Here is a 13,231-nt window from a genome sequence, read left to right on the forward strand (position 1 = left end):
CATTTTTTACATACTTTGAGACTGCTTCAAAGAATACTCTTACTCACTCAGGATGATACAAATATACTTCCTTTAAAGTCTTGCTTCCTAGTTTTACTATAAATTTAACTTGAACAAAATTCTGTTTTTTTTTTCCCCCCATTATCTTCCCACAGCTTCTGTGATATGGTTATATCATATTTAACTGAATACTAATGTCACAGCTCACCTTCCCCTATAAGCTTGATTTTCAAAGAAATATGATAAACTTGCCTTTGGCCAATAAGATGCTGCCAACATGTATCCACCTTGCAGGAGGTAACTGGAATTTGGTGTCCCATTGTTCATCTGGAAACTGTCTTGCGTCTCATCTTGTGTTGTACTCAGAGAAGCTACACTCTCTTCATCATACGCTTTTATATGAGGGGTTCCTTCTGCTAAATAAAACCACCAGTAAAACTTCTCGTTGTAAGTTAAAAAACACTCCTAGTAAGAAGCTCAGGTGAACAACACGCATAAAACAATGTTCAGAGAAAGACCAAAGTTATATTCAATAATTTATTAGCTGATAGGCAGTCCTTAATTTAACCTAAGTATTTCATTTGCAAACAAATGAACACTAAAATGTTGAATCAGATTGAACAGAAAGATGTCTACTATGAGAGTGTGGCAAATCTATTGGGATACAACTCATAAAAATGCCCTTATTTCTTTTATTGGATGGAACACTGGGTGCTCTACTTTACATATACTGAAAACGTGCCTCTGCATAATTGATTTTTTTCATTTTAATCACAGAGATTTTTTTTCCCTTAGTAACTTTCCAGTATGTCCACAAACTTAATTTTAATTCTCATCATTATTTTTCTTTTTCCTCTGTCCAGACAACACAAGCTTCACTATGACATGGGGAAACAGTCGAAGTGAATGAGGGTGCTGCCAGAAAAGGTAAATACTAAGTCAGCAAAAAGAGCAGGAGTGTTGAGGGACAATTTTACAGAACTCAAATTTGTCCTTTGGAATGGCTATGTATCAAATCATCTGTGTGTGTTTTTTTTTTTTTTTTTTTAAACACTCTCTCAAAGTATGTTTCCAATATCGAAAATAAGCCAAAGGTTCCATGACCATCATACAACGTATGCCACAAAACTTAGCGGAAAACAAGTGCAGATGAAATTGAGAAAAGTTTTCCTGCATTTTCCAATCTCTTAAATTCCAATTTACAGTAAAATAACCAAAAGAAAGGCTGATTTACAAGATTTAGCAATCTGAAGATTGCATGGTTACGTGCATAAACAGACTGAGTTGGCAGAAAGTGAGACTAATATTTTGACTTGCAGCATGTTTTAGTATTCATGATTTAGAACTAAATATCTGTGTCTCATGCTCCTTCCTTTTCTCTCACTGTTTTTCATCTTTTTTCATACACTCTTTCCTCTGAATACAGCCTTCCAATGCTACAGCCAGCAGCTTCATCATTTTGTCTAAGTGCCACTTTACTTGCCCAATAATCATTTCCCCAGTAAGTTAACTCTAAGGTTTCCATCTGTGATTTTCTCAAATACAAGAATCCATCTAATTAGACAATGCCATTTTGCCTGAGCTATCGGGAAAAAATTAGCTTATTTACTCATACTGTAATGCCACTGCCTAGCTTCATTCTCTTCGCTTTTATATTACCATTTGTTATCACAAGGTAGAGAAAGCTTTTCACATTCTAGTTTTGAACGCAGCAAGAGTAGAGCTTGTAGTATCTAAAAGGAATGTATTACATTGTAAATTTTCAGCATAAGTACACTGCTTGGCCACATCCATCTCACAAGAAAATACAGCTTGCCTCTTTAACTTGTACAGAAGCATTATAGCAGATTTCCTAAAAACACGGTGAGGGAGCTACACAGACAGGTAAGCAAGAGTGAAAAAATAACAACAGGGAAACCAAAAGAATCTCTGCATTAAGCAAGAAAGAGAAACAGTAGTAGGGAACATACACAAAATACACTTCCAGAAAACACTGGCATTCAACTCTCCTCCCACACGTGAGCCACACGCACTGTACGCTTGCTTAGGGAACTAGTCAACAAAGCCAAACTACCTCAATCCAAGGCACTGAATAAGAAGCAAAGAAAATACTGCATCTGAAATTCTTCAGCTCACTTGTTTACATTTACTGCCGCAGGATTTAATGTCCTTTTTTTGGACCTTTTCCCATAAAAAGTCAACAACTTGTTCAGTTTGCAAATTGTACTTCAGAAATAAGACTACACATACCACGTTTTTGTGCCTCCTCTTCATCACTATCACTCTCTTCAGACGATGACGATGATGACGATGATGACGATGAGGATGAAGACGATGAGGATGACGATGCTGAAGAACAAGATGAAGATGATGAAGAACTAGAGCCTGATCGAGAGTGTGAACAAGATGAGGAAGATGAAGAGGATGAAGAAGATGACCTGGAAGAACAGGATGATCTGTCTGAGTCAGAGTCTGAGTCAGAGCTAGAGTCTGATCCTCTTTTGCTGACTCTCTGTTTTTTGGAAGCTGGGTTTGGAGTTAGAGGCTCTGTCCTTGCTGCAACCATGCGCCTGTCTGTTTCAATCTTCACGCTAGGTTTGTGTTCTGTATTTTGTACTGGTGCACCATTTTTTGGACTCAGAGGTTCAGATTTCATTATTGTCTGCGTCTCCTCTGTAGACATAGATTCCTCTTCAGACGACTGAGCATCCTCTTTCAGATTTTCATTTTTAACTTTTGCGTCCTCAAGAGCATTCACTTTAGCATCTGGCAATCTTGACTGAGGCGTAAGAGGAGAAGCAGATAATGCCATCTGATACTGATGTAAGAGTGGAGTAGAAGTCCTTGACAGTGCCACTTTGTTCTGACTATAGTTCCTCTGGGCAGACATAAATGAGAGTTCAGGATCACGAAGAATATGATAATCTGTCCTGCTAACCCCGTGTTTAGCAGCTCCAATAAGTAAATCCCTGTCATGAGTCCCACATTCCCACCAGACAGGTAAGTCTGGGTTTGGCTGACACAGCTTTAGTCGTTCAAACAACTGTGGATGTCTAAGAGCCTGTTCTCGCACCTTCCTTAGAAGCTCAATGCGATACAAAGTCCGAGAAGCACGCTCCTCTGTAATTGGTTGGATAAAAATGTTTGGGTCTACCAGTTCTGTAATAAAACCAAACAAAGATGAGAATTTGGCAAAAAAAACAAAAACACACAAAACCAAAAACCACCACCACAAATCCATACCAGAAGTACATGTCTTGAGTAAGTTGATATATTGCCCCTTTTTAAGCTTTCAGTTTTACAGTTTACTTAAGATCTTTCCTTATTTTCTTCTCCTCCATTTTCATTCTGGAATGTGTGATTTCAAGATAAACACTAACAACAGAAATTGAAGAGAAAACTAAAGATACAAAAGTACACACCCACCTTCTTTTGAGGGGAGACGACAGACTCTCCTGCACATTGACATAAATGCATATAGGTATTTCTCTAAGCTCTCATCAGTTTTCTTATGTAGCCTAGCCATAGCTCTGAATTTGGTCCAATCAAACCGTCCCCGTTCAGGGTCAAACACCACTCCAAATGTGGACACAACTCTGTAGAAGTCAGCTTCTTCCCTTCTTGTCCACCTTTATCAGCAAAGAAAAAAAAGAAGTAAATACCGTAATTTTTTTCACTGTATTGTGCAGCTAGCAGTAATTATTTCTTCTATTTGTATAATGCATATACCTTTGCTGTCTTTCTATTTTAGCAGCCATCTTTGGATTTAGAGCAATTTCTTCATACGGAGGCTGCATCATACTAGTTTGTACTGGGAATGCTGGCTGGATCTGCTGGGCCTGCCTATTTTTACTTGTTCTTTGATAAGCTGTTATTAGGCGGCGAAGACGCGTTGTTAAGGCAGACTGAGTTGGCCAATAGATTTTGTCCCCTTCCATCATTTGCCCATCTACAGTAAAATAAAGTCACAGGAAAAGAAATTAATTGTTGCTGTTGTCTATGTTGTCTATTACAGCAGGCAATCTAGATATGTTTTAGCTAAAAGCCGGGGGAATTAAGCAATTGTGAATTAAGAGCAGATTTCGAAGTGGAATCTATTTACCTCCATCTGCTATTACTAGATCACCTGGGGATGAAACATCATCCTGTAGAAAAACAAAAGTGAAATAAAGTAAAAAACATGTCCGTCCCCAGGGATTTAGGTAGAATGTACCTTTTGCAGACAACTAACAAATATGACAAAGAACAAGACTAACGTGCATTTTGGATAAATGGCTAACAAGGCACACAACAGAATTCTACAATAATTTTCTCCTGTTCCCCACGCCCAAATACAGAGAAACATGGAGTAAGATCTATGAATTCTGACAAATATAGAAAAATGTTGTGATTTGCTCAAAAAAAAAGGTGGAAAGGTTACATTCTAAGTGTGTTAAAAGGAGCTATTAATTGATGCCTACTATACCTCTATGTCATCTTTAAACATTGCTGGTGCTGGTTTATATTCTGGATCTTCGACATCCCTGTTAAAATTTCAACAGAAAAGAAACTATCTTAATATTTCGAGAAGCCTTACACTCTTTCAATCACAAGCAAAACTCATTTCATTTTAGTTAGCTGTGTTTAATTTTATATTTGAAGCAAGGAAAATATTTCATAGCAACTTTGACTTGAAACCTGCCTCCTCTCTCAATTTGCTATCTCACTCAAAGATATTCTTTATGAGTACAGTTGCTAATATCACTGATTAAGCAATGAACAGAAGAAGTTCTTCCTTTCGGCACTTATCAGTAATACTCAAGTTGATCTACTGGGGTCACTGGTGAACAACAGAAAAATATTACACCAAGCTGATTGACCTGAAGTGGTCTGTAATACTCAGCGCCTCTGAATACTTTCCAACTTCACAATCTAATGAACATTTCCATTTTGGCAGCACAAGGCACTGCCCTTTTAACACCAGGTTGCTACATTTTTCCTTAACTGTAAAATTCTGGATTTAAATAGTTTTGTTACATTTTCTTATGTTTGCTCAAAGCAGTATTCTTCACAGCAACAACATCTAACATGTATAAAGCCAGTTAAGAGTATGAAGAGAATGAAGTACAACACACAAATTCAGTCTCTTTTACTTTATGGACTCAAAACATCCATGCCCAGTTTGAAATACCCCTACCCATCAATATAATCGTTTGCTCTCTGCTCAGCAGCAACTGCTTTATCATCTGGCTTGCCAACCCTTTCCAAGAAGCACAGTGCCGGGTCTGCTCTGATCGTGTTGTATTTTTCATAACCTATAAATGAAAAAAAAAGGTAAAAAATGCAACTTCTAAAGTGAACTATAAAAATAAGATTATAGCCATTTATACTTGGGGGGGGAGGGGGGAGGGGAGTACACATGCAGTCATTCGTGTTACTGACCATGTTTAAAAACTCCAATTAGAAGGGATTTGTCTGCCTCTGCATCCCACCACTCAGCAGGAACTTCAGAGTGATCTGGCTCAGGGACCCAAACATCAATTTCACTATGGAGATTCACCAACAGCACCAACATCAGTAATATTCAGAGGGAGCAATACATTTCTTTTTCTTCTTTGGAATTTGTACGCTATATAGGGTTTTCAAACTACTTTCTTCAAATACACATAACAACACATTCCATGTCCAACAAACTAATTAAACAATTTTGAAGATTGTAAAGATTCTTGGGATTGACATGTTAAATTTTTAAATTCATTTTGGCATTTAAAGGCAACTAACAGTTAACAAATGTAAGGCCATGCCAGTAGGAGGTACATAAATTAACGCTGCATTGTGTAGCTAATCTTTAGAAATCATTTGGATAACCTAAAGAAACTAAGAAATACATTTCTTCACTTCTATAATCAATAAAAGCAGCAATACTAGACACATAGCTTGGTACTTTATATTTGATGGAGACCAGTAAGAGAGAAAGAATACAGAAGCAGAAACAGCATGTAATATTCTTTCTCCCTCCCAACTTCGAGCAGTTTGCGTTCACAAAACTTAATGAGCCAAAAATTATCTGCTTTTGCATTCAATAGCATGAGATGGACTTCTCTGTAAATGTTTGTAACAGCTTTCTGAATCAAATTAAAACTTTATATCCACCACAAATTCTTGAAGTTACAAGTGCAAGAATTTCCAAACAGAAGCACTTCCACAGATAAATGAAAAATAATAATGGAATATGCAGCTCTTAACTAGAAGTGTGCAGAAAGATGCAGAGAAAAACCTACCAGATAGAATGTAAGGTATATAACTTCATCTTTCACTTACTTTTTTCAGTCTACTTTATTTTAATAGTACTATATATTGATAGACTACTATAAAATAGGAATCAAGATTTCCTCACGTCAAGTAGATACAAAGCATTTTGTACACAGAGCAAATAAAAACCCTTCTCTCAGAGCCTAAATATATAAATATTTCCTTGCAACTCTTCTTATTTAGGTCTGGGAAGACTTCTTCGTTTCATTTGATAAGTTTACATTTAAAATGAACAAGCAAAAAAGCCTCCATTTAGCTCACCTGGCATCAGTTCCATCAAACACCTTTTGAAATTCATTACCAATGACTTCTTGTTTTAAGTAATACAGCATTCTTACTCGAAGCAAGACCCTAGAGGAAAACAAACAAACATGTATTTGTACTCTAAAAGCTTTTTTTTTCTTTTTTTTTTTTTTTTTAAATAACACCACAAAACTTTCAAACATACTTCCTTCAGTTAGGAGAGGAGATAAGCTCCAGTTCCTCCACCTTGCACTTCTTTATTGCTAGTGTTTCATCACAAAAAAAAAAAATCTCTCTCTCATCCAGAGCCAGCAGAAATACTCCTCCCTCGCATCATAAAATACTGTTAAGAGCAAACTAATATTTCCCTACTCCTACTCTGAAGATTCCCTTGGAAAGATTTCAGTGAGCTGACAATAAACATCTTTTATATTCCTTCTCATTCCTCCTCGCTTTGGAATTTTATTCATGTGGCTTCTCCTTGCTTTATCTCAGTTCTTGACTATGGTTGCATGAAATTTTCAAGCAGAGTATGACAAGTTTTCTTACTGAGTATTGCTTTATCTAAAATAAGCTCATTCATCGTTACGAGTCAAGCAAGCCAGCTCAGATTCTCAGCAGCCTATCCCTTCACCACTTAAATAAACTTGTAAAGGATAACAGAATTATTTAAGCATGAACACCTAATCAAATAAACACCATGAAAACTTGTTTCTTCATAGCAAAACAACAGGTATTTTTAAAGTAGAAGACAACGAAGAACTAGAAAAAAAAATCTGCACATAAAAAGCAAAAAAACATTCACACTTCAACTACTGCTTACTTGTTGCAGTGGTGTTTTATGTGCTTTTTGTATCCTTCGTCTTGCAACAGATGTTCTGGATTGTATTTTCGAAGCCATTCTGCTTTGTGTATATCAAAAGTGCTAGCCTGGGTCTTCACTTTTTTTCCTTTTCTTCCTCTAGGCACAGGGGCTGACAGGCCTATATAATTTAAGACATGATACAGTAACAGCAACAGATAGGCACAGATCCCCTGTGACACTTACTGTGACTAAATCCTATACTAACACTGTGACCAGCAATGCAGAAAATACACTTGCCTCACAGCCTCTCAATAGGAGGTGTTTTTTCCTTCTTTGTTTTGTCTCTTAGAGCATCTCTCAAATGCATTTCACAAACTAAGGACAAAGCAGGAGTCGGGGAAAGAACCTGTTGTCAGCTACAATGACACAGAACAGGTTCTTATGAATTGAAATGAAAAGAAAGCTTACACACACTATACCAATCCATTTGGGATTTTGATTTGCCATCAAAACCCAAAGCAAAAGCAAAGCAGAAATGAAACTTCTTTTTCCATCAATTGATGTAGGTATCTGGGAATAAGTTCTATTTATTTCAAGTAGCACACTTTCAGGGTGAATTTTTAGCTGTGATTATAGCAGCAAAGGCAAGAGTATGTGAAGCCATTTAACTGCAAAAAATACCTTACCAAGATGATTCTGCAACTCCCGTGTTTGCCCATCTTCTGTTGGAGTAATGAGGTCCCATATAAAACTTTTTATTTTCTCATCCCCTCTGTAGTGAACAAGGCAATAGGCCAAGAGAGCACGGCAAATTATCTCCACGTCCTGTTCGTTTAGCTGTCTCTTGAAGCGACCGTGTGACAAAATCTCTCTCCATCGACCCCACCTAGTCCAAGGAGAAACACACAGTAGCGCTTAAAATTCATACACTACGGAAGCCTGCAGACTTATTTTTTAAAAAGGAAAGCTGAAAATTTTAAAGGAATTCCTCTTTTTTTCCTTCTGCTTAACTTACTGAGTGGGAATTTGAAAGTAGCATCTCCAACAAACTGTTTAAAACCATTCTAAAGAAAGTTTGCCTGCTTAGAAAAAGAAATAGTTTTAGGCTCTTAGGACACAAAACTCATGGGAACTCATACTGACTAATACAGTCATTTATCTTTTCAGGGGAGTGAGAGAAGACCTAAGATTTATTTACAAAATCAACACGTGACTTAAGTGTACTTAAAATGACTGGTTAGGTTTTCAGTTCCTATTCAAACTTCCTTGAAATACAAGATGTTCTACAATTATGAACAAGTCACTTACTAAGCCTTTGATTGTTTTTATTTTAGGTATTTACTTAGAGAGTTTTGAGCCTGCCCTTATTGTAAAGGCTTGCATAGAGACAGTTGTACTGCCCATATTAAATAGGTCTAACTCTCTCTGAAGAAAGGCTTTCATCTCTTTTCACTAATATTTATTCTACTGCAAATCATCAGAAAGCCTTATACAGACTGCATGATTATAAAATAAATTTATTGTCTAAATAATTATGTATATACACACATACACAAGGTAATTACAAGTTTTATCTAAAACCTGTGTTGACTATTGTTTATTCAAACAGATTCCTCTTAAATGGCACAAGGGTTAGGAATTAAAACTATAAAAGCATAATTAAGATTTAAACCAGTTCCTTTAAAATAGGACCAGAAAAAAGCAAGGAAGCTATGTATGCCTAGCTCGTTTCTACCTAGATACTGCAACATGTAACACTATAAACACAGCCATTTATGTACCCATACCAAAAAGCCCCTAAAGACTAAGGTAAACCTTGGTTTTGCGACAAAAGCAAAGATATAAAATTACAGTCACGTAATTAGATGTATATTTTTGCAACTTAGAACTTTTGCAAAAAAGTTTTAAATCTTAAGATGCTTAGGATCACATCAAACATTCAGTAAGGAAGGTTTACATAAAGCATATATGCACACACATAGAAACGTTTATTAACCAGTCAGGATCTGTATTTATCTCTGCCCGTATTAGTTACTCCGTAGATATAAACACCTTTTAAAATTATTATTGTTTCCTAGGACAAAGGATGCTAGATACCATACCCATAGACCAGTAAGTTCTTCTCCACCCGAAAGCACTCCGTTCTTCCATATCCGCTGGAGCGGTCACAGGGCCTGCGCAGTTTGGGCTTGTCGTCCCCCTCGCTCTCCACTTCGGACAATTCAGCCAGTTCATCTTTTGTAGCACTGAAGGGTCTTGTTTGTTTTCTAATTCGTGGGGTATCAATAACCAGGCTGTTCTGCAAAATTTCAAGCAAGCCTCATCAGAGAAACGGCTGGTAAGTTTTTCTTCAATAGGTGAACTTAGTTCAAAGAGGAACATTCTGTAATGTTACCAATAGGTCTTTTGCAAAGATATCACTGGAAATACCTTTGTATGGCATGTACAATATTTTGTACTATTTAAGACAACAACAAAAGGTTTAATACCACGATGCCAGCACGCTACTTACAAACCACACCCAACACCTCCTGTGAGCTGAATACTTACACTACTTGTTAGTCTCTATCAGTAAAAAAGGTCAATGAAACCTTTATAGAACTGACTGCATGGGAATGTCTTCAAGCATCACAGCTTCCAGTATTGTCAAACTGACATTATGACTTTCAGTTAGCTATTTCGCAGATTCCAGCACGGTGTTTACAGTGAGGGAAATAAAGCAATCAGAATAATTACACACTTCTAATTGTTTCCAGGTCTTAAACCAAAGAAAAAAATATATATATCAGAAATGGCCAAACTCTCTTGGGACAACAGGGAGCTAGGAAATTACTGAAGTTATCAGTTGGTTGATCACCCATGCAGAAGCTAACCATCACAAAAACTCTGGTTCATCAAGGTATTAAACAAAGATGCACACCAAAAATTCTGTATTGCTGTTTAATTCTTAGACAGCAAAGACATACTTGAAAAAAAATTGCAATATGACAGAAGTACTTACTCTGCCACTGATAGCATCTATATCTATTTCTGCTTTTTTGGCCCATTTCTGCCAGAAGTTGGGATCATCTAGAGAAATATCAGTCCTGTTTCCAGATGCAACAAAGCTAGCCTGCAAAAAATAAAACTAAGTCTTAATAACAGCATACATGAGAATTCTGTAGGGTTTGAATGCCCCAGTGTTGGGAAGACTGCATAACTTTATTCCTTCAGAATCTCCTGAGTTGCTGCTAAGCCTTTAGAAGTTACTTCACAGTGCAAAGTAACTCAAAAGTTCTCCTCCCCCTTAATTTTTTAAACTCTGACCCATAATAAATCAGAAAAATCGAATGGACTTTTACGTACCACCAGGAGAGAAGAACATTAAGCAGCAAGATTATTCTGCTTCTAAGTCTGAATCTAAATTACTCGAATGGAAAAAATACAATCTTTTGAAGAGGCTTATCAGCATTCAGGGATTTCATCTAATGCAAAATTACTCACTTGAGAAAAATTTCAAAGGATTATTTAAACTACCAACAATCAAAGCTTGAGAGCATGGAATATGCTTCATTTCAGAAGGTCTTTAAAAAACTAACACATTGCATTTAGGAAAAAAAAGATATATATGGATATATATAACTCTTGTGATAAAAAGATAGAGATGATCACATTCCCTAATGTGATCCCTAATTCCCTAATTAGATTTTTACTTAATCTATGATCAGCAAGATACAAGAGATCCTAAATATTTGTAAATAACACATTTTTATTTATAAATTATATACATTTATATTTATTGCTTTCTGTCTGCTTTTTTTTTAAACATTTACAGAACTATACTGTCAAAGACCAACTTGCTGCTTCCATACCTTGGCAAATGTGGAGCCCCTTCCTTCTGATTCAATTGTGATAGTTTTGGTACGGCGCTGCAAAATTTGGTCGATGTCTTCCTCACAGAATTTAGAGCCTTCATCTTCTTCATCCATAATGGCACCATACGCACCTCTTCGAAGCAAGTCTTCTATTTCTTTTTTAGAGAGTTGTTGGATCTGCATAAATAAGACAGGCATCAAAAAAGCCTAGGAAAATCCCCCAAAGTAATTTTTATATCTTCCCCATTCCAATGCTTCTGCAACCTAGCTATAGCTTTTAATTTCTAAAACAAGAGTCTTTGTTTTTGGCTAGTCTGGATACTGTGACGAATAGAAGGTTTAAAACCTACCCTTTAATACTAGATGCAAATCTCATCTTACTGAAGAAACACATTATATTAATGCAGGAAGACAAAAGGATACAAATGGAAACTTTTCTCATTATTTTAACTTTGTCATTATTGGCCTAAGATCTTAAGTGGCAAGAAATAGTGGAACACTTATCAGAATAACTGCTACTACACTTACAAGTCATATCAACTATTATTAGTTCTCATTAGAAAGCATGGCAGAGATGCAAACAATAGAAAAAATGCTAACTTCTATGACTTACAGTACGTCCCACATGATTACAAAAATAAATTTTTTTTTTTTTTTAGGAAATAAGTCTACATACACCACCGACACTGTTTTCTCTTCCACTCATACTCTGTAAGACAGCCTTATCCAGTCCCAACTTCAGACTTGCTCTGTCAAACATCTCTCTTTCATAAGAGTTACGAGTTATCAGTCTGTAGACCTTCACTGCTTTGTTCTGACCAATCCTGTGACAACGGGCTTGAGCCTTTTGAAAGAAGGGTGAAGAGCAGTAAGAATTTAGACTCATTTAAGAACAGCATAAGATTCAAGAAGTTTATCCTGCTAGAGCACTATCTTAAAAATAGCAGTATGACTTTACAAAGAAATCAAGTGACCGTTTTCTTAAATTCCTAAACTATTACCATACACCATAATTAATTTCTACATACTGCATTACTCAGTATATGCAGAATTTAACTCTAGTGCTGTCTCAGTTTTCATGTCATCGAAATCCTTATAAACTCACTGACTCAGTTTTGTTGTGCATTTAAAAGAGTAATCAGTTTGAAAGAAAAAGTCATAACCAGACAAAGTCATCTGGGTTTCACCTATGTAGGTAGAAAGCACTCATCAACAAACATTAAACACATGCCTTAAGAACACTTGAACGTTTAAAAATGATGCAGGTTCAAAATAAAGACTGAATACTCCAAGCAATCACATTTATGTCAACCAAGTTTGACTCCTCAGGTCTCAATGTTAAATGCATTTACCTGCAGATCATTTTGAGGATTCCAGTCTGAATCAAAAATTATACATGTATCTGCTGCAGTCAAATTAATCCCCAAACCACCAGCTCTGGTGCACAGAAGGAACACAAAGCGATCGGAATCTGGTTTGCTGAACCGGTCAATTGCAGCTTGCCTGAGGTTGCCTCGTACTCGTCCATCAATTCGTTCATATAAGTATCTGGAAATTGTGACATGCGCAGAAGATTACAAAAGTTTTCATAATTTAAAGAGAAAGTGGAACAGATTTCCTGCCTGCATATTTATTTTTACAGTGAATAAAAGTCACAAGCTAACTTTGATTATCAGAAGTCAGGACAGAGCTCGCCTATTTGTACTACTAACACACATCAGGAAGCCCAGACATCAAATATTTAAGACAAGTTCTTTGTCCATTAGAACAATTAACTGACAGTACATACCTTTAAACATGCATTACCATGGCATTTAGTTGCATTAAAACACGCTATAAACTGGAGTCTAACACGTATATTTAGAAGTTATTCATGTGCTATTCCTGGCTCACTGCCTGTGGTAAGGAAGCAGGCAGTGTACTTTCATATTATACACCAAACTGTCTGATCAGGGTGGGGGTAACCAAGTAACCTGTACAAAGGAGTACGTGGTGAGCCGTCATTCAACAAACCACACATTGATTTTGTCAAGAGCAG

The 13,231-nt window shown here is 36.5% G+C and overlaps 1 protein-coding gene across 11 annotated transcripts in view; it reads right to left on the reverse strand.

The window, feature by feature from the left end:
* CHD9 (chromodomain helicase DNA binding protein 9) overlaps window positions 1-13,231 on the reverse strand; it is an 84,743-nt gene that overhangs the window by 10,982 nt on the left and 60,530 nt on the right. For 9 of the 11 annotated variants that reach the window (XM_021408931.1, XM_021408929.1, XM_021408928.1 and 6 more), the window contains 16 exons: window positions 12,546-12,741; window positions 11,870-12,037; window positions 11,191-11,370; window positions 10,341-10,451; window positions 9,442-9,638; window positions 8,026-8,225; window positions 7,358-7,517; window positions 6,553-6,642; window positions 5,422-5,525; window positions 5,177-5,294; window positions 4,466-4,523; window positions 4,103-4,145; window positions 3,730-3,949; window positions 3,427-3,629; window positions 2,251-3,159; window positions 253-416 (listed from right to left, as the gene is read on the reverse strand). In XM_021408931.1, the coding sequence (XP_021264606.1) occupies window positions 253-416; window positions 2,251-3,159; window positions 3,427-3,629; window positions 3,730-3,949; window positions 4,103-4,145; window positions 4,466-4,523; window positions 5,177-5,294; window positions 5,422-5,525; window positions 6,553-6,642; window positions 7,358-7,517; window positions 8,026-8,225; window positions 9,442-9,638; window positions 10,341-10,451; window positions 11,191-11,370; window positions 11,870-12,037; window positions 12,546-12,741 (3,121 nt within the window). The remainder of the gene's footprint in view (window positions 1-252; window positions 417-2,250; window positions 3,160-3,426; window positions 3,630-3,729; window positions 3,950-4,102; window positions 4,146-4,465; window positions 4,524-5,176; window positions 5,295-5,421; window positions 5,526-6,552; window positions 6,643-7,357; window positions 7,518-8,025; window positions 8,226-9,441; window positions 9,639-10,340; window positions 10,452-11,190; window positions 11,371-11,869; window positions 12,038-12,545; window positions 12,742-13,231) is intronic. The other 2 variants (XM_021408930.1, XM_021408927.1) reach the window with 1 other exon arrangement.

This window comes from Numida meleagris, chromosome 10, assembly GCF_002078875.1.
Source record: "Numida meleagris isolate 19003 breed g44 Domestic line chromosome 10, NumMel1.0, whole genome shotgun sequence".
NCBI classification, from domain to species: Eukaryota; Metazoa; Chordata; class Aves; order Galliformes; family Numididae; genus Numida; species Numida meleagris.